We start from the raw sequence: 25,350 nt of genomic DNA, 5'->3' as shown, positions 1-25,350 counted from the left end.
TTATAAGTGCATCATGGATTCAAATTCATCGATTCGCTGTTTGGTGTTTCCTTTTCTAATCCTCCGGTAGGAGATTGTGTTGTATCTGGAATAGCTGTGTCTGGAGATATCATTTTTTTTCCCCAGGCTGGGCTGCTCCCCTGGTTTCTCCACCTGGGAGTTGCAGCCGGGGCTGGCCGGGGGAGATGCCTCCTTGCCGCTGTCTTGCTGCTTTAGACAGGACCCCTCGCTGTTCTCCTTCTTGATTTCAATCACCTGAACTTCATCCTCTTCAGTGTCCTCCTCCTCCTCTTCCTCCTCTGCCTCCTCCTCCTCCTCGGCTGCATTCCCTCTCCCGTCGGCGCTGGCTGCGAGGGTCTCCGCTGCCTCCCCGCCGGGGCTGGCCGCCGTCGCCAGCTCTCGCTCCCCGCTGCCCGCCGGCGTCCCCTCGCTGCCCGGCCCTGCAGCAACACAGAGGGAGCGCGGGTGGGGACGGGCTCAGCACCGCCTTCACGTCCCAGTTGAGATGCTCTTGATGCAGCACCGCTCTTGGCGATTTACCAGCTCCTGCCGCCAAAGCACCCGTCTGGAGACCGCCCGGTGAGGAGTGCCCCACGTCTCCAGGCTGACCCCCCATCACCACGGATGCTTGCACGTGCTTTAGAAAGGCTTCATACATTCTCAAACTCACTGCTTAAGGCCACCTGCCCTTGCATTTTTTAATGCCTCTTTTGTACCACCTCAAACACTGGAAGAGGCTGCCCAGGGAGGTGGTGGAGTCCCCATCCCTGGAGGTGTTCAAGGAAGGTGTGGACGTGGCACTGCGGGACATGGTTTAGTGGGCATGGTGGGGTTGGGGTGGTGGTTGGACTTGATGATCTGACAGGTCTTTTCCAACCTTAATGATTCTGTGATTCTGTGACCTTTCCCACGGAGCCCTCCCCACTACCCTCCTTTAAAAGGAGAGGCAACGCAGATGCCAGTGGTCGAGCCTCGAGGCGGGAAGAGCAGCACAGCATCCCCCCTGCGCCCCAGGACCAGAGGCACTGCCTCCCTGCATGCACCGGATCTGCTCCTGCCCTCTCGGATCCACGGCTGGCAAACACCCGACTGCAGGGCCCTGCTGTGGTGCCTTTCCAAACGGCTTTCCCAAAGCTCTCTGGTTATCGCCTTGGGCAGGTGCCGGACTCAAGTAGCCAAACTCCCCACTCCGGAGCTGCTGCCCCGTCCCCGCGGGGTAGACCCCACCATGGGACCGGAGGGTTCCGACTCCCCGCAGCTCGGTGCTGGCTCTGCCTGCCGTGTGGGGCGGGAAGGGAAGGGAAGGGAAGGGAAGGGAAGGGAAGGGAAGGGAAGGGAAGGGAAGGGAAGGGAAGGGAAGGGAAGGGAAGGGAAGGGAAGGGAAGGGAAGGGAAGGGAAGGGAAGGGAAGGGAAGGGAAGGGAGCCATTCTGCATGCAGCGCCCAGCTGTGCCGGTAATGCAGCGGGACCCCAGACTGCCCTCCTGGGACGCGTCCCTCCTTCAGCGGTGGCTGACCAGGCTGAGATGGCCATCTCCTATTTGTCCTGTGTGGCACGTCTCTGCGTTAAATGATGCTTTAGTGTCACAACAAATGGTCTATTCAAGATTTGGCCTGTGGGGTCCTGAGTATTAATTAGACTAAATTGGTTAGGTACTAAAAAGCTGCCTGCAATTTAGAGATAAAATGCCTCTGGCTGGGGCGGGGGGTGTGTAATGGGGGGGTGTGTAATGCGGGGGGGTGTAATGTGGGGGGGCTGTGCAAGATCATTTAATAGGTTTTATTGTGCACTCACAAAGCAACACAGCTGCAATATGGATGTCAGCTCTAAGTGGGAAAGCCTCCATCATGATTCACCTCCTCAAAACCTTTGCAGATGCTATGAAATATTATCTCGCCCATGACAAACGTTCATATATTCTTTTCTTTTCATAATCAAAGTAAAGTTTCTGTTTACAAGGCATGGCCCAGACATCTTTTAGAGCTATGTGCAATGACGCTAGCTTGGCCAGCACCGCAACAGCTACTCTGGGTTGTTAATCCGCTCTTCTCCGAGGAGGGGTTTCATATTTATGTGGCAGCTGACATATAGAAAACACCAACTTATCGTGTCCAGGTGGATGTGTAAATGACAAGAGGGATCCAGCACTGCCACGGCTGGGTGCCGGGGAGTGCGGTAGAGCCACCAGTCCTGCGCCCCCACTGTGGCCCGGGCCAGTGGCGGGGGGAACATCGGCAGCAGCCCACGGCCCAGCCATCCCTCGTCCCGCGGCTGCCAGGACTGGTGAGCCAGGCAAGAGCCCGTGGGTGGGAAACATGGAAGGGCAGCGATGCCTAAAGCCCACCCACAGAGAGACGTAGCTTTCCTCCTTTAATAATACTCAATAAAATACTCCTCCTTTTTGGAGGAGGGGCTGCATTTTGTCTAGTGTAATTAAATATGTTAATCTATGTGTGTATATATATTCAATACATTTTAACTTGCCGCCGGGGACGGGCAGCGAGCACCCCGCTGCAGCCCCGCTCACTGCGGGAGGCAGATGCGAGATCCAGCCTCGGCTCCAACTGATTTTTACCATTTTCCCCTAGGAACAAGTAGAGACACCCAGGAGCAGATTTTTAGAAGAGCAGACAATTTTCTGCTCGATACTTGGGTGTCAAGGGGATTTAGGGTGAATCAGGCAGGAAAAGAGTTTGGGTTTTGAGGCCACATATTTTTGACTGACAGCCTCCCGAGGTTATCCTCTGAGCTCCCCTGCATGGAGCAGAAGATAAAGCATCTCCCAGCCTCACAAAGCTGTTGGAGACCTCCTGGTCAAAGACCCCACGGTGCTTCGATACCCCATGGTCATGGAGATACACGCGAACCTCAGGAAGAAAGATACCGGCTGTGTTATCTAAGGTGCGGCAACTCTACAGATGAGAAAAGAGTCACTGCTCTCCAGAATATAAGGGTCTCACCAAGTTAAAAAAAAAAATAATAACCACCTGTATGTCATTGTCTTTGAAGGCTACTCATTGCTATGCTTCAGGAAAACTTCATGTCACACAGCATTTTCCATTACCTTCCTCCGATCCCTGGCTGTCGGTCCCTGTGTCCTGGATATCAGCTGATCCCTGCTGTAGTGTCCCATCCTTTTCCTCTCGCTTTTCTTTAGGAAATACAAAGCACAAAAAAAATGGACTGATGGAGCAGTTAGTGACGATAACTAGGTTTTAAGGGTTGCAGATTGGCAGCAGATTTTCAGAGCAGACTAAAAAATTGCTTGTTTCTTTCGTTACATAGTTTTCATCGCATCCTGTGTAACTGCTAGCTCAAATTTGTTCCTAACTCTGAATTACTCCGAGCCATTTTTACAGCTACCATAGGTTAGGAATTTTGACTAACACACGTAGTACATCCCGTTATTCATAAAGCTATACATAAAATAGAGCTTTTCTTTCCAAACACTTAAAGGCAGCCTTGTACTTTACCTTCACACTGCTTCTCTCCATCAAAATCCCCACGAACTATGTCCTCTGCCAACGAATTTCTATTTTCCTCCTGATTCTCTTTCGCAGGTGGCGCGTCAAGGCTCGTTTCTGCATTTGTGTAAGGCACCGTCCCGATAGATTTTGCTATTTCGTCGATGACACCAATGACCTGGAGTGGGCCCTTCTCCGGGGGTACGCTCCCGTTGCACTCGGGCATGCTGGATGCTGCTGGGACTTCTTCTGTCATGCTTAGGGCCGTGCCGTGCCCGCCAACCGGGGCCGTGCACCTCTGGGGGCCCCGCTCCTGGGGTGGGGAGCGCTACGCCTCACCCCTTTTCCCCCAGGGATTTTGTTCCCCTGCTCGGACGGTCAACGCGCGTCTCCTCTCCCGCGGGCGCTGCAGCAGAGCCGGGTCCGCAGTTGCACCATCAGATGTGCGGAGGGCTTGCCAGCGGGCTCTGGCCATGGGGCGGCCCAATCAGCACCTCGCTTGTTGCTGGGGCTTGTCCCGTTGCATAATTAAACGCACCATTTTAATTTACATAAACAAACAATCTGAAGCAAGAAAGCTTTTGTGCTGGCAGGGAGAGCGGGTCTTTCAGCATGTCAGCCCCATGGTAATAAACAGAGATTTTGTACTCTCGGCACAATGGCTCTTTGTGTCTCGCCTGGTCACAGGGACGAGGATTGTTCTGACCTCTAATCCCCGCAGGGTGACCACCTTCCATGGTGCTGCTGCCACCTAACCCGCTTAACATTCCCCATGGGGTTTGTGCGCCGATAAACCTCGCCGTGCCGCTGGCCGGACAATGAACGCATTTTGTCCTCATCAGGGAACAAACCGGCTGGTTGGAAGGGCACATGCCCCGCACACGGCGCAACGCCCCGCTCCTCTGCGGCACAGCCTTAGCCCGGCCACGTGTCTTTTACAGGCAGGGCCACGTCCCGCCGGACGCCAAGCATCTGCAATTACCTGCTAAGCGAGATGCATCTCAAGGGCTCGGCCCGCAGGGACAGAACTGGAAGATGAAGACCAAAAGCACGAGCCAAAGTGACGTTTCGTGGCGAGATGTGAACCGAGGTGGCAGGTCGCCGAGCCACCGCACACCCCCCTTTTGCAGAAGCAGCTTCTGGCCACAGCAGTAGAAACGCTCTTTAAAGGCATATAAAAGGGGCAAGGGATGAGGTTAGCGCTTACGTCAGTAATCATCAGTCAGACCTAAGGCTAGCAAGAGCAAAAGGGGAACGTTTTACAGGGGAAGCAGGAGGATCACCCGAGCAGCAGCGGGGCATTTTCTGACCGTAGCTGAACTCATCTCAACCCCGGTGCCCAAAGCCAGGTTTACGTAAGAGTGTAATCTCCTGCTGTGAATGACTTCTTATGTTCGTACAATACAACATTTTTGACATCTTTGGGCTTTAGGATTTGGAAATCCTCTTGTCGAGTTCAGACCTTGATTAGAAATGGACCCAAAGCCTTTCCACTGGTTTTGGTCAGCTGTGAGTTTGCATCTTTAAATCAACTTTTTGTCATTGTTATGCATATAAGTTTCGTGTAATTGATTTATAAAATCAATCCTACGCTGGAAAAATTTGCCCAAGAAAAATGGATGATGAGATTTGAAAGTGAGTTGACAACACACAGCAGTAGGTGCCCTCAGGAGGAGAGGCTGGGTACCTGGCACGGGCTGGTGGCTGGAGAGGAGAAAGTTACTTTCTATTCTTATCAAGCTATTTCCATGTCCCTGAGATAATACAAAGGACCCTGCAGGTGCTTTCTCGTTTGACAGGTCCTGTCCACAGGGTTTCCCTCAGTGTGGAAACACTGCTGAAAAAGGCTTCACGGCTGGGACTTACCTGAGCATCCCTGCTGCACCGTCAGCCCAGGGCTGTGCCGTGAAGGTACCTGTGAGACCAAGGAGCTGCAGGCGACAGAGGCAGCGCCGACCTGGGGCGCATCAGCCGAGACGCAGCCAGACACCCGCGCTGCCCATCCGTGCCGTCACACCTCGCTTTGTGCAGACCCACACCCCTGGGCAGGGAATCGTGGGGATGTCCCCCACCGGCCCCGCACGGGCCAGTCTGGCTCATGACTGACCTGGCGGCGGGCGCGAGAGCAGAGTGGGGATGCGGCCATCACAGGGGGGCAAGGGGCCACGGCCACCCCGGGATGGGCAGCGCACCCTGCCTGGCACAGCCAGCACAGATCCTGCACCGGGGCTCGAGCATGAGGTGAACTCCCGGCCAGGCTTCAAACTTGAAATAACCCGAAGCTGAAAGCATGGCACCAGGCTTGACAAGCGGGGGGCCCTCCCACCGGGACAGGGACAGGGACGGGGACAGGTCCTGTCCCCATCTCCCCAGGAACCTGCCTGCCTGCCTGACTTCTTGATTGCAAAAAGATATTGAAACAATTTTTGGTATTTCCTGGTGCCATCTGTTGGGTACACAACCAGCTCTTGACAATTCACATTTTCCCAAATGAGCGCCTCGTGGTGGAAACACGATTTGCATGCATCTATTATAAATCATTTTCCGTGTGACCTTTAGCGCAGGAAGTTTCCATTCGAGCTATCCTTCGCTAAATTTCAGAAATAGCACCTGGGATTTCGGAGGCGTTGGGGCACAACAGGGATCTGAAAGTCGGTGAGGTAAATCATTACAGCTACAGCAATTCCAATTCATTCCAGAAATAGGAAGAGACCACCGTGGCAGGGTGCTCGCAGAGCTCCGTAGGCTCCTCTGTCGTCAACGCGCGGCTCCCCAGTTTCTGCTCCGGTCACAGGTTTCCAGGAGCAGCTTGTGCAGGTACCTGGCTGCCCGGAGGGGCACGTGCACCACACGCGGTCACCAGAGCAGCTCTAGAGCAGAAGCCACGTAACCTGCGGTCAGCGCAGGAGATGCACTGCCACCCGAAAGCCGGGGCAGGATGACAGGCATGGTGCCACCCGAGACAAATGTTCCCACCGCTGCACACAGCCAGGAGGGATTACATTTCACTTCAGCACCCAGAGAAAAACTCCTGTGGATCACGTCAACAAACTACAATCAAGCATTTCCATTTTGTCAGCAAGATAAATACGTTTATGAGGTACATACCTTGGGATTCCTCTTCTATAGAAAATTTCAGAATTTTAACTTTTCACCCAGCGGAGGAATGAAAGGACAGGTGGAAACCGGGGCGTTCCCCCATGTCGGGCACCAGCCAGCCCTCGCGTGGCCTCGGGGCCGGGATGCTGCTGCTGCTGCCCCCATGCTCCCTTGGCTTCAGGAGCTGCAGGAGGAGCAGCGCGTTTCCTCTGAAAAACAGGACTACGTGCCAGCATGATGCAGCAAGGGCACGCTAGCTACAAACCATGGGCACACGCAGGGTAATTCAAGTTTTGACAGTGTTAAAAATAGGCAGCCGCTGCTTTCCTCCTGGCAAACACTGCGCACGGAGCCCAAAGGGAAGGCTGATGAGGGGAGCGCAGCTCCTGCCTGTTTGGAGGCATTTGCCCGCACAGGTTGGTCTCCCCAGACCGTCCCCAGGAGCTGCGGGGCCGCCCGCCACCCCCAGGTCATCACAGTGGCTGAAAGCCCGGAGGCTGCTCGGGTGCTGCAGCATCCCCAGGGGTATTTTTAAGCAGGCGGCGTTCACAGCTGGGCTCGGAGAAGGGAAAAGCGGCTGCGAGTTCCTCCCTCCGCAGGCAGCTATTGATAAGCAGAGCTGGGCGAAACCACCTCTCAAGGCTCTGAAAACGTTTCATTTGCACAAACCTGAGGTGGCATGATTTCTGCCTCTTCAGGCTTTTAAAGAAAGAAAAAGCCTGTACTGAAAGAGCCAAACTTTACGGAAGCAATTCAGGCTGCGGACCTTTCCCCGAGCGGAGCATCACCAGAATAGCCCTGCTCTCTGCTCTCCCGGACACGTCCATCTGTGCTGGAGAAGCTCCTGTCCCCACTCGCCCACGGGTGCCACCGGGGCACTTCTTGGCTGTGCAGCCTGGCATTGCCGATGGCAGCAACGCGGCACTGCTGTCCTCCCTCACAGGCCATCAGCTCTGCACCGAGTTTGCCAGGCCTCAGCGCGGGGGCTGGTCGGACGGGCTCTGTCTGGGCTTCGCTGGCTTGGTCTCGCTGCGACGGTGATTTCTGTGGCTGACCAGGTGCCTGTGGAGAATTTGCTTTCTTTATGCTTATCTGTGTGTGGCACAACCATCGTTTTATGCAGACAGCAGTAACAAGCAGCTGGTCTGTGGTGGGAGGAGAGCAATAAATTCTTGGCTTTCTATATGTGTAAGGTGTGCGTCCCTTTTGCCTGGCAGCGGCAGGCAGGACAAACTCCATCATCCGCACTAACTACGTTTCATGATCTTTTTTCAGTGCTGCGAAAGCTGGGTGCAAGCAGCTGCTACACACGAGAACTTCTAAAACAGCTGCATGAGAAAGGAACCGTTGGGTACGAGAGCAGAAGTCAGCGGAGCAGAACTGCACGCGGGGAGGCAGAAACACAGCCGTCGCTGAAAAGCGCACAGGGAAGCGGTCGCTGAAGGGATGGCCACCTGCTCCGAGCGCAACTGAAATGGAGCGAAACCCAGGACACGCAGAAACACGGGTCAGCCAGAGAAATGCAGGAACTCCTCATGTATTTCCACAGCTTCCAGGGCCGGACCTTTAATCTGCGAGGGGATTTTTGCAGGGTAGTACAGCCTTGACGCCAGAATGATTTTCCACTGGATTTGAAATGTTCCCAGCAGAAGCCACAACCTGTTTCATGGTTTTGTGGAAAAAAACTTCGGCGGTAGAAATTACAGGCCAAGAGAGCCCAGAAAAAAAACCCCTGAGGTACTGCAAAGGTCATGAAAAAAGGGCAAGGCTGGCTAGAGAGCTGCAAGCCAGCGTCAACGAGGTGAATAGGTCTCGGGCAGCAGAAGAGGCACTTCTAGGCCCTTTGGAAAACATGCTGCCATGCCCCATGATCAGTGCTGGAGCCGCAGGAACCAGCGCGTTCGGCAGAGGGGCCATGCCTGCGCCCCAGGAGCAGCCGAGCGTCCCCCGGGACGACACCTGCCCCTTCGCCGGTGCAAAGCCAGCACCCCGAGGCTGCGCTGCTAAAGCAAATAGGTTTTGCCAGCTCTTGCGCTGGAGACGCCTCAGCTCACCCTGTGCCACACTAAATCAAGCCAAAAGATTTAGGACCCAAATATTCCGCTCACCTCAAGTGGGTTTTCTGCCTGTTTACTGCTAACCCAGGGCTGAGTGCCACAACTGTGTCTTCTTGCCTGTATTTGACGCAGGGTCTTGAGTTCAGGAAGGGGTTGTCTAGATCTGGGCACTGGGCAAGACCCGGTTAAGCGGTTAAGAACCCTTACAAGATCAGGCTCAGTAGCATTCAGCAAATTAATTAAAGTTTTAAGTTTAAAAAGGAATTGCATTCTTCAGAGCAGCCACACTTCTTTGGGCAGTAAACTCGTGTTGCCCCCTTTATCTACGGGGGATAAGGAGAGAAGGCAATCCCTTGGCCGTTAGGAAAATAAGCAAACCCTTCAACGACCCCATGATCAGTGAGAACACCTCCTCTGCTGAAGGTCCAGAGCACCTTCCACACACGCCACTCGGAGCCCCAACCCCGTGAACCACGGCGTCCCCGTGCAGCGTTGCCCAGACGCCCGCCCGCCTCCTGCCCCGACTCCCGGGAGGCGGAGCAGGGATCCTTCCGGATGGCTCTCTGCAAGGAGAAATGCCATTTTAAAAGAGGTTTCTCCTTCATGTTGCTCTCTGAGTTATTTGGTTTGGCTGCGAGCTCCTTCCTCTCCTCAAAGGCTGGGGCACCATTGAGCTCGACGCCGGCTGCAGCGGCCCCGCAGAGCCCGCCTGTCACCCACATCCTGTTTTGGTCATGGCCGTGAACATGTCATGTTGTCGTCTTGTAGCAACCAAAGCATGCTCTTGCTGCCGCTGGAAGAGCATCATTTATTTGGTCTTTCTTAAGGGCTTTCTTAATCTTATTGGGTGTCCAGCCTTTCCTCATTCAGCCTTTCTGCGCTAAAGGCAAGCAGGTATCTCTCAAGGTATGTCAAATTAACATTCCATACCAAAAGGAATCACTGCTTTGGACCATAAAGCTGCACTAATTTCCACCAGAGACGCAGCCTTAGGGAGTAGAGTTCATACAGTGTTTTAAATACCCTTTTTTCCCCCTCTATAAAACAAGGCGGAGGATGTAGGCTGTGACCAAGGCACCCTGTCCAGCCCCACCTCTGCCACCGGTTCTCTATAAACCAGCTGCAATGAAGGCAAAGAGAGACTTTAATTCAGGAGCTGTAGGGGGAAAAGCGAAGCAGGCCCCGGTCAGGCTGACGCATCTTTATGGGTCTCTGCAGAGCAGTCAGCCTGCACGCTCCAAGGCAAAGAGCTCTGGCTTGGCTTTGGGCGTGCACTGATTTTCACGCAAGTGAAAGAGCCCGTGGGCAAAGCTTCAACCCACCTCAGGTTAGGAATACTTTGTCCTCTGACACAAATGCATGCAAGAGTCGTGGGTCCAAATACGCCTTGGCCAGGTAGAGAGAGGAGCGCTCCCGCTCCTGAGGAGCCAGGCACCACTGGCCACCCACGGCCACGTGCAGCAACGCGCCGGACTTCGGCTGGAAACGGCCCCGTGTTCCTGCCAGTGAGCGTGATGGACACCGCTCTTCCCTCGGCCGTGGGTCTGGCACCTGGGGCGCAGTGTCCCAACTGCAACGTGTGACTGAGTTTAAGGTCCCTTTCTAAGTGCTGGAGCTGTTTGTTCTCTTTGGGGCACTACGACAACCTTCACCAGGTTTTCTGGTTATTGTGCGAACAGTTGCTTTCGGACACCCGTATATCCGCCTTTAACCCCACAGTTTGTCCAGATAGAGATAATCTCTACTTTTTTTTCTCCTTTCAGCTACTGTTATTGGCAAAGAAAAGTAAAACTCTATCTTGAGACAGCAAATCACAGGCAAAGAACTTGATGCCTAGCAATGAGTTCCAGAGCCCAGACCAGCACCTGAAATGCCCCAGCCTGGGCTGACAGATCGGCTTTGGCTCCTGGCAGGTGTCAGACCAAAGCCCACCTCCGGCCCCAGGGGCTGGGGGATGAACCGACAGCCGAGGGGCTCACGGGCTGAACTGCAGGTGTTCGGTTCAGCAGCGCGGACAGAACATCATTCCCACACGTAAAAAACTCCTGAGCTGCTCTCCTGATTGCCCTCCAGCTCTCCCGGAGACTTGCCATAATACCATCTACTTAATCCTTTTAGGAGAAATTACAGGCGCCAGTACAGATTCTGCTGGCTTAGCAACGTTCATTAATTACAGAAGTATCGGGAACAGGTTGTTTTTATTTGGGGTTCATCTCGGAGGGAAGCTATTGGGTTTAGCCTGAGGTTTCTGAAGAGTCCAGGAAATCCTGCCGCAGCAGTACCTGAATGGTAAACAACAGCATGGTCTGCTCGGTCAGAAGATGAATGAGTCACACAAGGTATTTAAATTACATTTAAAATTCTTCCAATTGCATTTGAAAAACATAATTAGGTTGCTTGGGCTGAACAAACAGCCTATTTCTGTGTTGCCTGAGAGGGAAATAAAATTTCTCTTTTTCTTCACTTCTATGCCCGTATTTATTAAATCGCTTCATATAAGCTATCCAGTTAATCTTACTGCCTGAAGTCTCTGCTCCTGAAGAAACGTGGACAGCTGATGATCTTCCTGCCGACGCACAGTGCGAACACCTCCTGCAGCCCCCGGGACCACAGAGGGACCGGCTCCCAGGCACAGCCCTCTAAGGAGGTCCCCGGAGCGTGACCCGTGACCTGCCACCGCATCCAGGCACGGAACAATCCTGCTCGTCCCTGCAGGACAATCCTCTGCCTTTACTTCTCTCGCCTTAAGAGGTCAAATCAAGCTGAGCTATACAGTTACAACATTGTAAGCAGACATTTTCTCAAACCTGGTAACAAACCGGCCGGGCGACCCGAGCACCGTGCCCTCCGGGGTGCAGTGAGACCCCGGCACCCCAGTGACTCTTGCCGAGCTGACACCATGCAGAAAACGCTGTTTCTAGCAAGGCTGGCCGGCACTGCAGAGAGGAGTGCCGCAGCTTCGGCAGGGCACTGCAGAGCTGCGCTGGGAAGCAGGAGACGCACGGAGACCCGCTGCCCTTCGCTGGCTCCCCACTGCCCGCCGCCTGCACCCTCCCCACGGCAGCCGCTGCCCCTTGCCTCCCTCCTGAACCACGCAGACCTACGTTCCTCACCCTTTTTCCTTGGGGAGCGCTCTCTTGAAGGGGGCGACCAGCCTGTTCGCACCTCTGCCCGATGCTGCCTGTGCTCTCCATTGCGCTCCTCCCGTGTTTGACACAGGAGCCCACACGGGCGCGTGGTGACCAGTGCACCCTGCTCCGGACACGGGGAGCTGCCCAGGGCGACGAGCGCACACACATCACCGGCTTCCCGTGCACTGGCACAGCAGAAGAGCCGGGGCTGCGTGCGTGCCCAGGAGGGTCCTTTCTACTCCAAATCCCCTGGAAAAAGACAGGTTTGGCAGGACATGGGATATTGGCTACCCACAGAGATTGCAGCTGGTCAGATCACAACTAATAAACCAGGTTTCTGCAGGGCTTATACAACAGCTGCTAAGAGATGCGAAAGCGACGGCAGCTGGCGTTTACTTTGTAAATCTGTCTATCGAGGCTGTCAGCACGGCTGACCAGAGGAGGCGATCCCTGCTTTGGAGACTGGGAAGTGGATTGTGGAGTTCACCCTTTCTTTTTCTGACGCACAGATCGAGCGCGCACGTCCTCCAGCCGCAGCGTCTCGGGGCAACAGCCTCGCACAGCCAGCGGGAGCCGGCGTGGGCAGCCCCACAGCGAAAGAGCCGGCACGGGTCCTGACAGCCACACACGTGCCGGGGGAGTTGGCAAGTGTGCTCCCGGCCCGCTCCAGCACACCCACTGCAAACCACAGGTAAAGCTCTGCCCTTCATTGCAAAACGTTACTGCCCCGGGTCTCTCTCTGCCGTACGCTCTGGGCTCCAGCCTCTTTCTAACGGGACTCTGTCACTGGTTCTAGTAGAAGCACTTGCTTTATTAAAGACCTTTGGGAGACTACGACTTCGGTAACAGGAAATAAATAGCTATATCAACTTTGCGTTCAATTAAAAACTGTTATTAACACTGAAGTATGCTGAGGAAGTTCTGCAAAGGTTCTTCACATGTCAGAGTTAGTCATTTTTCACGTTAACGAAGAGGTCCACAGAGTGCTCTGATTAAAAATTAAAATAATTAAAAAACCCAGAGCTTTTTAAATATCATCAGTACTGTTGCCTGGAGGACTGCCAGGCAGTGCCACCGCACTTCACCCACTGCGTGCTTCTGGGTGAGCTGCTGCCCTCGCTCCCAGGCCAGGCAGCAGTCCCACGTGCCGAGCCCCAGACGTCAAGGATGACACGTGCGATGTCAGACCCGACTTTCTTCCTCTTCCACCGCCCGGTGAAGGCCTGGAATGAATTTCAAAAGCTGCTTTCGGACACTGGATCTCCTGCTTTTCCGTGGGAGGGTCCCGAAACTACTGGTGTAGCTGCTCCCCTCCCAGAGCGGGGACATGGACCCGCTGCTGGCCAGGCTGATGCTGCGGTTCCTCTGCAGGGAGGACCTCCCGGCAGCGCCGTCCCCGTCCCGGGGGAAGAAGCAGTCGTCATCCATGCTTGACTGGCGGCTCAGGCTCTCTGCAGCTGAATCCTCGAAGGCACCGCTCTGGTAGAAGCTGTCCTCGCTGTCCACGGTCATCGAGCTCAGCCGGCTGCGGGAGCTGCTCTCGCTGGAGAAGCGAGGCTTCATCGGAAAGAGGGGTCCCGGCGTGCTGCAGCCACCAAGCAAGCTGGACTCTTCCAGCTCCAGCACGCCCAGCAGCGCGTTGTCGTTCACCTCCCCTGGAAGCAGAAGCCAAAGAGGAGCGTTATTTACGGGCGTCTGCTCAAGGCCGGAGAGCAGGACGCCTGTGCCGTGGCGGCACCGGGAACGTCATGCCCAGCATCCCTGCGCAGGGAGCAGCCCCTTTCCCTCGGAGGAAGCCGTTCCCCGGCTGTGGGGTGCTCTCTGCCCCTGCCGTCCCCCCCATGCAGAATCAAAGCTGCTCCCTGGGCAACCCGTAAAACAGACAAACAAAACTCTCCTCCGAGAAGCCCAAAACAAGAATGGAAAAAAACCTTGCAACCCACAACAACCCCTTTCCTAGAAGTCATGCAAAAGGGTGTGTGGTCTGCATTAGTCAAGCAGCATCCAAATTCATTACTCCCAGGAAAAAAGCTTTCCCAGGGCCAGTCCCATGCCTTCATAAACATGGGAGAAAGAAAGCAAATGAAAATCAGGTTAAAGAATTGCTTTTTACTGATCAGACAGCGTTTCCGCAGAAGGACTCGGCAGCGCTGCGGTTTCCTACCCGGAAACGAGGACGTACCGTGCAGCAAGCGCTGTTCCTGTAAGAGCAGGGAGCGCAACTCCACCCATTTCTGCTGCAGAGTTTGCTGTGGAGGAGAAAGAGGGCTCTGTCACTCACACCCTTCTGCAGAAGCATAAAACACTTGCAAAAAGAAAACTCTCTATCTAGAAAGTACAGGTCACGTACAGAAAGCACTCTTTTCACCGAGACAATTTTCCTGGAGTTTAGCAAATTCTTCCAGAAAGCACAAGTCCACTTGTGCTTTGGCTGAGGCACTGTACGCATCTGGTTTGGAAAGAAGCAGCCTGAAATCTGGAGGGTGTGCGTCTTGCCTTCAGCTACGAAGGGAGACCCCAGCTCCCCTCAGCAGCCCGCAGGCTGCCCTCCTCCAGCCCTCCGCAGCTCCGCAGCCCCGCAGCCCACCAGCCGGGAGCGGGCAGCCCGCTCCTCGTTCCTGGGTCCGGCAGCACAGCGCGGGCTTGGCACAGCTAACCATCCTGAGCCTGTGTTCAGAACACACCGCCCTGGGCACCCGTACAGACTCCGAGTGCTACGTGCCATCCAACAGCGAGCAACGTTTTTCTTTCCCTCTGTTGCAGGTCAGCTTTCGGTGTAAAAATAAACTATTGCGTAGTTGATTAAAAAACCCCACACCACCAGGTGAGCCTCTGCCGGGAGGCAGTCGCAGCAGATGCTTCCCCAGTAATCCGCGTGAAGCCAGCGCACCGCAGACCCGCGGCCGTGCCGCCTGGCAGATCGCGCCTTTGTACCCCGCAGCTGGCCAGGCTAAGCTTGCGTGGGCAACCCTCTTACTGCACTCACGTTTTTTCTCTTTTCCACATTTCGGAAAAACCAATCACAGAATGAAAACCACGGCCCGGCTGCAGGCTGGCGAGGCACTGGGATGCCCCACGGCAGCTCCCGCAGGACAAGCCCCCGGCACCCCGCGGAGGCCAGGCGGCCCCCGGCAGCAGGAGGAGGGGGCAGCACGGAGGCTTTTCCTGGGGCTCCCTCAATGCACTGAGCAGGAGCCATTGACGAGGGCACCGGGAAACTCGCCTTTTCCCAGCTGCTCTTCATGCTGAATCCCTTCCCAGCGGATTTGGACGTGATCTGGTGGGGTGCTGGTGCATCGGGTCTGACAGGCGCCCCTCAGCTGGGCAGCCTTCCCCAAACCAGGGGTACGGGCTGGCTCCAGCTCCCCCCAGCTGCCTTTCCTACAGCACTACAACAGGCTCACTTGTAGAATGCGAGCAATGACCGCTTTTAAGGATAGTTAGACCAGAGAAGTTTGCTCCTACAGTCTCAACATACTGCTGAATAAAGTAGTTTTTAGAAGTTTATAATTCAACTAAACCTAGGAAATTGTATGCCAGAGATGCTGGGGAGTTGTCCAAAGACTTGCTTTACCCCCATCCAGACCCAACCAAAAGAGCAACCACCTCCTAGTCCTGGTTTCTCCCATCTAATTAAACCACAGTAGCGGCAGGGCTGTCAGGATAACTGGTGCACAGAGCGGGCATCCACGCATGGCTGCCAGGATGCCCGTTACACTGGCACGGCGGCGGTGGGTGCAGAGGGGTGCGTGTCCCAGCTGCGGTGCCTCGCACGGGCTGCTCTGCTCGTGCTGCGTCCCGAGGGCAGGACATGCTTGTGTGACTGCAGGTCCAAACCTGCGACGCTCAGCACTCGCAGGCACATCACCGTCTCTCTGCGGTTACAAGGGTTTGCAGCAACGGAGCACACCCTTCAGTAAGGCACCAGAGACAGTTATAAACAGAATTAGGTTCTTTCCACCGCAGCCACGCTGGCGTGAGAGCGCAGGGCCGGGCACACACCCGTGTTTTACTCTGTAACGACGCTTGTCGCAGGGGTTTGGCACTTCTGGGGAACAGCTGTTATCTAAAAACCCCCCTCTCGAAACAGAACCTTTCGCAGCAGATTTTGAGGTTTTGGCTTTATAATTTCCCTGGAAAGGGGCGGGGTGGGGGGGTGGCCCATTTCTGGTGATTTTACTGGTTATTTCATCCAGATTTCTAAGGGACCAGACCAAATGTTCAAGGAACATGTGGACGAGGCACTGCGGGACATGGTTTAGTGGGCATGGTGGGGTTGGGTTGATGTTTGGACTTGATCTGACAGGTCTTTTCCAGCCGTAGGGATTCTGTGATTCTGTGAATGGCTTGCCATGGAGCACTGACCATGGCCAGGATGGAAGCATCCTGTTGCTGGATTCTCATTAACATAGTGATGAACTGTCTGGCTCTGGGGTCTGGCCTAGAACCATCCCAGCTGTTTCCAAAAGCATCCTCCATAGCCCCCGTCAGTTTAACGAGCCTTGGAGGGGAAATTGAGCTCATGGGGGCCTCGCCCTGGTCTCCTCGCCCCTGCCCGTCTTCTAGGCTGAAGTGACGGTGACCAAGATATCGCCCATACAGCCAGGCACTGCCCTCGGCACCCCCCCAGCCACAGACCAGCGGAGGTGGGGAGGGACCCCCCCCCTTTCCTCACCCTCCAGCCCCGCCGGCTACCGTTTTCATCACCTACAGCATCAGTTTCATGCAGAAAATTACAATGCCCTGTGCTGTACTCTCAGAAAGGCAGCACGAACCAAATTAAATAAACATTGTTTTAAACATGCTAAATACTAAACATGAAATCGCCCCCGTGGCAGGACTTACATTTTATAGGCAACGGCACATATGGCAAACGCTGTCCCTGCTGCTCAGCTCTGGCAAGCCTAACCCATTTGGCATGAGGTTTATTCCAGCCACATTAATTTTTAATGCACTTTTTAAAGTCCCATACTCCTGTGCAGAGGGTTTTGGCATGGAGTTGCCGTAAGGAAAAACCTCTCACTCAGGTCGACCGAGTCCCGGCTTTGGAAAAGCCCTGGCCCTTCTGGCGCCTGCGGCACTGCGGCTGCAGTGGGGCGAGCACAGAGGCACGCCGGGGTGCCGGCACCCAAAAACCGGCTCCTGGCCAGCCCCCTCAGGCTCAGCTGGGGGAACAGTAGTTTTACAAGTTGGCGGTGCTGCCAGCGTGCCATCCCTAATGAGCCTGAGCTCTGCTTGTGAAAGCTGCCTTCCCTTTTCGCTAAATGCAGAATACATTAGAATACGCTGTTCTGTTCTTACAGGGGAGGATTGCCTACTAGCTGGGCACAGCTGAGACACAGCCAGAGATGGAAATATTTAGAGAGTTACAGAAATCATTGTGGGGGAAAATATTACCAAAAAAAATACACAGGAAATATTACAGGTACCGCGGCTGGGGGTGTGGCAGCAGGGGACACACGGGTGTCTGCCCCCTGCCAGGACACCCAGCCCCACGGACACCCACCTACCCCCGTTAGCAATGAACCCACAACAGCACTCTGCATTTGACAATGGATTAACTAATTAATTATATTACCTTCAGCAACTGCAGCTTGGTCTCGAGCTCCATTTTCCGCAGAAACATGGCCCCGTTGACAGTCTCTAACCTGTAAAGAACAGGCGATGTCAGCACCGAAGCGGAGAGGGGCACCGAGCACTGCCAGGGCTGCCGGACCCCGCACCGCAGCTCACCATGGCGCAGTGCAGCGTGCGGTGCCGCAGGGTCCTCGGGAAGCAGCCGCGGGGGCGAGAGAAAAAGGGTCGGGAGGACAACACTGGGGCACCTTCCCAAAGCTCCTCTCTCCCTCCCGAACCCTCAGCTGCAGTGAGCGCGCGGCTCTGCACAACCAAATCCACAGGGATTTCTGCCTCTGAGACAGCGCAGGACTGTGGGGTGGCATGAGAAACTTTCTTGGCTTCCAACGGGAGATACTACTAAGCTAAAAACCATTTGAAGGATGCCTACCTTAAATAGTTCCCCGAAGACTTTATCAAGTCTACTATTTGCTTGTGACTAAAGCCATCAGTGTTCACGCCGTTGATACTGGCGAGAATATCTCCTGTTAGAGATACACAGAGGCAAAAATTAGCATCTGCAGCACACGCACACCTTCCGCATGCTCTGCATAAAAGTAATTGGGAGAAAAGCAAGATAAAGCCACCCACAGCAGGAAAAAACCATGAATAGTTACCAAGTTGAAGGCCAGAAAGATGGGCAGGACTTTCTTCTTGAATTTTGCAGACGCAAGTGCATACCTCCAGGGAGTAATCATTTTGGTGCGGAAATCTGATAGTCTGTTAATACCAAAGGACAGTGTTACCAATATGGAAGCCATGAAAACAATTTAAAAATTAGTAGTCTTTTTACACATTTTTTCAATGAGAAGGCTGTGGTGAGCAAGGTATATTATCATGCATGTGAGAACACCAAGATGTTATAACCTAACAATCAGAAATTGCATTCTTATGATAGAGAACAGCAGACACCTGGCAGGTGCCTGTATGTTGTTTTTGCAAAAAACTAGTTTTAAAGCAAGTTGGTCATTCATTGTCAAAAACTCAGTAACTTCAGTCGAGAATATCTGTTAGCATGGATGCAGATACTTTCTGGAAGGATACTTCATGTTCCTGGCCACAGCATGGCAGGGTGTGACTTGGGCTTTTCAAGTGATTGACTCTACTCATTGTGAACGCCGCGGGAAGTCAGCTAGTGCTGCCAGATAGATCGATTCGCAATGAGACTGAAAAGCAAGAAGAGTTGAACCTACTTTTGCTCCTTTGACCTCTTGAACTCCTTATCCACACACGTCCCCACAGCCTCTCGAAAGTGCTTTTTGTTCCTGACTTATACATTTAAATATACATTAAGTAATTCTAAGTATAAATCCATCATATGACTATCAGTGCTGACATATATTTAGAAAAATGCAAAAGTAGGCGATGCAACCTGACCAGACCTTGCAATGACAGGAAATGTCTTCTTGGTACATGCAAATATCAGTATTTAGCCACATCTTCTTACCAAAATTTAAGACCGACGCTGAACTTCCTGAAAACCTATGACAGCCACATCTAACCCAGATATACAAAGTCATGTTAGATTCCCAGAATTCACAGAATCACAGAATCGCAGAATCACTAAGGTTGGAAAAGACCTGTCAGATCACCAAGTCCAACCACCACCCCAACCCCACCATGCCCACTAAACCATGTCCCGCAGTGCCACGTCCACATGTTCCCTGAACACCTCCAGGGATGGGGACTCCACCACCTCCCTGGGCAGCCTGTTCCAGTGTCTCACCACTCTCTCAGGAAAGACATTTTTCCTAATATCCAGCCTGAACCTCCCCTAGAGCAGCTTGAGGCCGTTTCCTCTCGTCCTGTCAACTCTCAGTCCGCGTGGTACAAATAGGGGTGAAGACCGGGTGAGTTCAGGGCTTCTCTGGCGAAATCACACCAGTGCAGCGATTTCAGCCCTTAATCCAACAGTAAAACTTTGGCTAAACTAAGAGCGCCAAGTGAAACATAAGGGTCTTGGAGGACATGCCACTGCAGGTCACACTTGCCTTTTGGTTTTTTGACCTATTTCAGAGTGGTGGGTCTCACCTACCAGCCTGAAAGATTGGGCCAGCTCGAGCAATACGAGCTGGACAAGCAGGATGGGATTCGTCACACCTAACTGGAGCCATCTGGAGGGGAGAGACATGCTACCAGAGCGTCTGCTCTGCAAACACCTAAGGCACTTCGGGAGCCGCACGGCCTCCGTCTCGCCCCCAGGCTCTGGTCCGCGAGTGGGAAGTCGGAGAAGCGGTAACGCGCAAGAAGCTCTGGCGTTCGGCCATCACTGCAGTTCTCATGAGCTCCCTGCAGATGGTAGACCTAGAGTTTCACATCATCTTATTCTGGTTTGCCTAAATTTAACTTGTAGTAATGAAGTTACAGCTTTTAAATAATGGCTTATCCTTTGTATCAGACAGATGCTGCCTTTCCATAGCCCGGACTTTCTAGTGAAGTGCTCATGCTGAACGTACTTTCAGGAAGAAAATGTGCCAAGAACAATTATTTTTAATCAGAATGTCACAGATAATGAAAATCTGCCCTGACAATTTATATAAAAGCCCAATAATTGACTCAATTATCCTCCCTTCTGAAAGCTCTCCGCTGTTCATGAGCTGAACACTTACCCACTCATTAGTCACAGAACCAGATTTGAAAAAGTTACGCTTTTCCTAATACACTAATTTCACTGAAAATACTGTTTTCCCTCTGTGCGGAGATGCACCAAGTGCTTTGAAGATGCCCTGCCGCCTCAGTAAATGAAACAGAGGGGCGACATGGGAGGGTCTTGCGGTCAGAGCCTCACGAAACAGGCAGAGGTCTGCAGTATTGCCACAACCCGCTGCCCCCAAAACAACATCCGTTTATCCCTGGGATTATTTTTTATTTATAAGGGGGATTTTAGCGGGCCTACTGATCCAAGAGTTACCTTTCTCACAAAAATCCACAGAACAAAAATCTCCCATTAGCAGTACTCCTGGTAAGATTCTGGTTTTCCTATTTGATGATTTACGGACTTCTACATCTACAGATTTTCTTCCTATATGATTTACCCCCAAAAAAGTCATGCTTAGCAGTTATTTATTAAAAAACATACCAATACTGTACATCTACTTCAAAAATACTTATGTCTCTATATATGTTAAAGGAGGTAGTAAAAAGCTAGTATAAGGTATTTTTTTGGAGTTTTTTTGATTTCTTTTTATATGAAAATATTCTCATATACAGTTCTACCAAAAAATATTCACTTGTGGAGGTAAGAAGGCATTGCCATTGCTTCATACCTGGATTTGGATGAGATTTCTCCTACATTCAATGCTCTGACTTGTGAGAAGGCCAGAAATTCTGATCTGTGACCTTCGCTATGAAAAAATCCTTGGAAATGCATCCTATTTCTGTATCAGTACTGTAAGCTCTTCAGATTTCATGAGGAACTGACAGATATCTTTCTCTGCCCTATGCTGTCTTAACCTAATTTTGAGGATGTGACACTTAAGAGTTTGCATTATATTTTATTTTTAACTGAATTGACTTGTCATTTAAGTCTTACCTGGATTTCAAACCCAAACGTCTCTTTATCTTCTTTTAATATAGCAATGAGGTGCCTGCAAGAAGAATAGGCAGAATTCCATGTGAATGCTGAGGTGCTGCGCTTCATGCACTCCGTGTTTCTAACCAAAATGATCATGCCCCTGTCATTGCCCCCCCTCTGTGCTACCAGGGAATCAGCACGCCTGACCTCAGATGTTGCAGTGGTGGTGCTTGCTCTCTTCTTACTCAAGCTAAATGACACAATTTCACCTGCACGGCCCCGGTGTTGGGTACTGGTCTCTGCCTTGCACCCTTATCCCGCTAGGGCTGCTAAATGGGAAGATTCCCAGGACACACATTTCACGCAGAATAAGTAAATAACTGTGATTATAAAAGAACATCTTCATACCTTTGTGGTCTGGAGGAGTCATCCAAGGAGCTGGATCTGGTTAAGGCAAGCTGTAACCAGAAACGGGAGTGGAAAAGGGTCAGTAGGTTCATCGTTCTTTGAGGCACATGGCTAAAATCAGCAGTTTAGAGAAGAACTAAAAAACAGCTGGTGGCATCCATCCCACCACCAGCTTGCACCAATGCAGCCTCTCCCTCAGTCAAATGAGAGCTTAAACCTTCAGACCAGGAGGAGGAGCAGCTAGGTCCAGGGTGCAAGAAAACTCATTATCACATTCAGAGCCACCTTTTAGATGCTCACAGCAAGCTCAGCCGGGCCCAGGCAGCGTCAGCAGCCAACAGCAATGACCTCCGCACGCGCTGACCGCTCCCTGCAAAGCTTGGAAAAGGTGCTCTCTCCTGCCCAAGAAGTCTCCCTCCTTGTGCCGTCCCTCCACCCTACAGTTCCTTTCCAAGTGAGTTAGAGAGTAATTTGACACAGTACCAGGTCTGCTACCAACGCCTGTGCAGGACCATTAACTGGTGTTGCTGCAAGACAGAGTATCAACTGCGACACATTCTGGTGTGAAGGATGGCATTAACCTGCAAGAGGCGGTTGTTGAAGGAATTCATGTTTGTTTTTATTATGCTGGAAATTAAGCCCTGGAAAACTGGCTATGCGTCAGCTCTTTCATTTTTCCAAACCTTTTAAATATAAAGTTGAGTATTTCCAAAATAAAAAAAAAAACATGGGTACTCTTAGCACATCGTAATATTTTTTCCGTTGTTCACCTCCAGAAAACGCCTGGGCACCCTCGCTGGGAGGTGGCAATGCAGTACCCGTTCCAACTTCATTAGAAAAAATTGGCCTCCTGCTAGCTATCCAATCTTCCCTGCAGTAAGTTAAAATTGAGAGCTGAGCTACCACCAGCCAATATAAAATGAAGCAAGGGAAGGCCTTTTTTGCGCAGGGGTGATAATTCGACGTCTTCACAATTAGCTTTCAGAAACTGACGAACACCCACTCTGGAGGGGTGGAGAGGTTTGGAGGCAGAAGAAGTTGGCTGGGAGACCCCTGCAGCAGTACCAGGGGGAAGGCAGGGAGGTGCTCGCTGGGGCGATAGAGGTTGCTGAGAAAAAGTATGAGAACAAGTGGAAAAATTCAGGTTGAATCCCAAGGAAAATTTTGTGATGGCAAAAGTGCTTGGAGCAGGGAACTCTTCCCAAAAACTGCTGGAGGTATAATTTCTGAGGACTGTAGAAACGGGAAAGACAAGAGGCACGACCGCTCGAGAAAACCCTTGCATCTGACAGGGCACGGGAGACGGACCTCCCGCTGGTCCTTCCGATGTCCACAACCCTGTTGGCTCATTTTGCATAATTTTAAAAAAACCCCACCTACATGGCAGCCCTGTGTTTTCAGATAAGAGCAGGAATATTCCTTCTTTGCTGATCGCCTTGCCTTACTGCGGTGCACTGCGGGGAGCCAGGGGCCAGCGGGGTCCGTGGCTCGGCGTGTGGCCAGCCCGTGCCCCGGGCTGTGGCTGGGCTGCTCTGTCCTCAGGGTGCGCAGGCACTCGTGCTCTTGTGGAAGGACGAGGGGCTGATGGGCACACAGCACCGGGGCATCTCTCCAACAGCGGGGACCCTTCAAAATGCTAAAATGGGTGAGGCTCCAAGATTTTGAAGGCCAGGGATTGCCGTCATTCCTGTTAACGTTGTAACTATTACCTATACAGCGCCCAAATCACACCTCTGTTATGCCAAGTCCTCACCTTTCTCTTGTATCTTCCCCCTAAAAATCTGTGGGCATTTATAAGCTTAACGCCTGTCAGAAAAGGCAGAAAGTACACATAAATTAAGGTAACAGCAGACAGTTATCTCTGCGGTTTCTTGGGGCAGCTGCTCAGCATTTCCAAGCTGATGCATGCGTGGTCATGGCCATGAGCATCCGGGATCCCTGCTTCAGGCTAGGTAGACCTGTGCCTGAAGATGTCTCTGGAAAAAGCCAGGACCGGTGTTAAACATTGGTTCTTCCCATAAAAATGAGCCACAAATAAGAAATTATGTTTTCACTGAAATGTTTGTAGTCATTATAGCCAAACGTCTCAGGCTTCAGCAGCATAGAACTATGCCACAGCGTGACCACCTATAGAAACAGCCTACTTCATGAACATGCGTTTACTTGGGGACAGCAAAGGAGAGGAGGCAGAGACCACATGATAATAATAAACCACACACCAGGCGAAAGAGCTGATGGCAGGCGTACGCCCGGGCTGCTGGGCCCCTGCGGCACGCGAGTGTTAGGTATGGTCTGTGCGGAGTGGTCCTCAGGCCCGTGTTGTAATTCATCTTTAACAGAATCACTAAGGTTGGAAAAGACCTGTCAGATCACCAAGTCCAACCATCACCCCAACCCCACCATGCCCACTAAACCATGTCCCGCAGTGCCATGTCCACACGTTCCTAACAGACACAGCCACGTCACGGCCATTACTGTCAGCCTCCCCCTGTGCCGGCAGCGGTTGCCACACAAAGGGATGCTCCACCACAGCTGTGGGAGACGGATGCCACCCAGCAGCAGCGTTCCCAAGATTAGTCTGGCTCTGGCTTTCCTTTATCTCCCCACACTTGTACAAAGGAAAGGATTAAGCTCGTTTCCACCACTGAACAAAGCAAAGCCTTAAGCGTGCAGATATTACGCACCAGTTTTTCTGATAATACTTTCAGAGTATGATGTGTCTCAAACATTTTCTTTTAGGCTTCTTCATGCTAGACACATAGACCGAAGCTGGAACTGCCCAGCTGGCAGTTTACAGCAACCGCATGAGAGAGTTTTGTGGCAATTGAGTTGCAAACAGCAGAAATGTGCACAAACATGCTGTTCAGTTCTGGGGGAAAAGCCCAGATGAGAGAGACAACCCAACCAGCCCCAACAGGTGTAGAAAAATACTCCAAAATCCGGATGGAAATAACTCACAGTAGGTGCTTTCTGTCAGCACTGCAGAACAAAGAACAGTCCAGCCAGGCCACTATACTGAAGTAAACGCAAGTTTAAAGGAACACCCAGACAGCAAGAGCCTCTTTTGACTCAGCACTGCTGTAAATGGAGAAGAAACACAGCCGGGGCAGGATCTCGGCTGCAAAAGCACTTCATGCACCCAAGCCCCCGTAGGCAGAACGCCTTTCTGCGCGCTCCTCTTGGGAGCTTCCCACACTGCCGGTGTTGCAAAGATCTCATTGCAATCCCAAAACTTACAGCGGTAATCCTTCTAGCACCCCAAAACCAGGAGCCGCAGCAAACCTGTGCGGTCACTTGGGGAAACTCGACAGTTTCCACTCGCACCTGCGGACGCGGGCAGCAAGCGGCTCTCTGGGCAGACGGGAGCCGTCAGCCTCCCGGAGCACAGGAGCGACCGCGTACCTGCTTGCGCCCGCGGGGCAGCGTCCCCACCGTGTTGGCCAGGTGCTGGATCCTCCTGGTGTCCATCGGCAGAGCCTGCTGCCCGCCTGCGCCGCCAGCGGGGCCGGCACCGAAGCCTATGAAGTTGGCGTTATGGTTCTGCTGAATGAGCCTTCTTAGAGCCATGTCAGTGGAAGGGCGTTTAAAAGGGCATTGCTACATGCTGGGGCATGGCTGAGGAAACTAAAACACAATCGCCCCTCCGAGCGATCAAGAAGTAGGAGACCGGAAAGCCAGCCACGTGACCTGTGGTTTAGGTGCACGTTACATAAATCTCTTCTAGCAGATCACCAGGGCACTCGGTATGTGTTGTGCTTGTAGGAGAGTTAAGAATTAGGCTTGGCAATTAAAGAAATCTGCTTAATTTTTCCATTCCTGCACACAACAATTCTCACTGAACAGCCGCTTCTCTCTGCAATGATTTGTCCTTAAAGCACTACTTGCTTCAGACACTTGCCTGAATTCAAGTTGTTCATTCTCCCACTTGCTCGGCATGCCTTGCATTGCTCAGATTACCTCTGGCAAAGATGGGGAAAGAACGCTTTCTTTGGGTAACGGTGTCAGTGCGTGACTTCCCAGCTGCAGGGAGGGAAGCAAGAACTGGATGCCAACAGCCTGAG

General features: G+C 52.6%; 2 protein-coding genes across 2 annotated transcripts; both read right to left on the bottom strand.

Moving 5' to 3' along the window:
• ERMN (ermin) lies at nt 1-3,720 on the bottom strand. The gene is made up of 3 exons (XM_059820719.1): nt 3,474-3,720; nt 3,065-3,151; nt 1-440 (listed from the first exon to the last, which is right to left on the bottom strand). The coding sequence occupies exons 1-3, from the start codon at nt 3,718-3,720 to the stop codon at nt 1-3; spliced, it is 774 nt and encodes a 257-aa protein (XP_059676702.1).
• A 9,213-nt stretch (nt 3,721-12,933) lies between these two features.
• Nucleotides 12,934-24,904, bottom strand: CYTIP (cytohesin 1 interacting protein). The gene is made up of 8 exons (XM_059820679.1): nt 24,692-24,904; nt 21,290-21,339; nt 20,900-20,954; nt 17,985-18,087; nt 17,759-17,852; nt 17,330-17,399; nt 13,934-14,000; nt 12,934-13,406 (listed from the first exon to the last, which is right to left on the bottom strand). The coding sequence occupies exons 1-8, from the start codon at nt 24,854-24,856 to the stop codon at nt 12,934-12,936; spliced, it is 1,077 nt and encodes a 358-aa protein (XP_059676662.1). The 5' UTR covers nt 24,857-24,904.
• Between the last annotated feature and the right edge of the window lie 446 nt (nt 24,905-25,350).

Source organism: Gavia stellata, chromosome 8 (assembly GCF_030936135.1).
Source record: "Gavia stellata isolate bGavSte3 chromosome 8, bGavSte3.hap2, whole genome shotgun sequence".
Lineage (NCBI taxonomy): Eukaryota > Metazoa > Chordata > Aves > Gaviiformes > Gaviidae > Gavia > Gavia stellata.
Note: the sequence above shows the minus strand (reverse complement) of the source record. Positions and strands in the feature narration are given on the sequence as shown.

What these genes read in the sequence shown, in the direction of transcription:
- ERMN (XM_059820719.1), bottom strand. Translation starts at nt 3,720, where the DNA reads ATGACAGAAGAAGTCCCAGCAGCATCCAGCATGCCCGAGTGCAACGGG. An exon ending in TGGAGAGAAGCAGTGTGAAG is followed by an intron (nt 3,152 to 3,473) that starts GTAAAGTACAAG and finishes TATTTCCTAAAG; the next exon opens with AAAAGCGAGAGGAAAAGGAT. An exon ending in CAGCCAGGGATCGGAGGAAG is followed by an intron (nt 441 to 3,064) that starts GTAATGGAAAAT and finishes GTGTTGCTGCAG; the next exon opens with GGCCGGGCAGCGAGGGGACG.
- CYTIP (XM_059820679.1), bottom strand. Translation starts at nt 24,856, where the DNA reads ATGGCTCTAAGAAGGCTCATTCAGCAGAACCATAACGCCAACTTCATA. An exon ending in GACTCCTCCAGACCACAAAG is followed by an intron (nt 20,955 to 21,289) that starts GTATGAAGATGT and finishes TTCTTCTTGCAG; the next exon opens with GCACCTCATTGCTATATTAA. An exon ending in CCAAGCTGCAGTTGCTGAAG is followed by an intron (nt 14,001 to 17,329) that starts GTAATATAATTA and finishes TCTCCTCCACAG; the next exon opens with CAAACTCTGCAGCAGAAATG.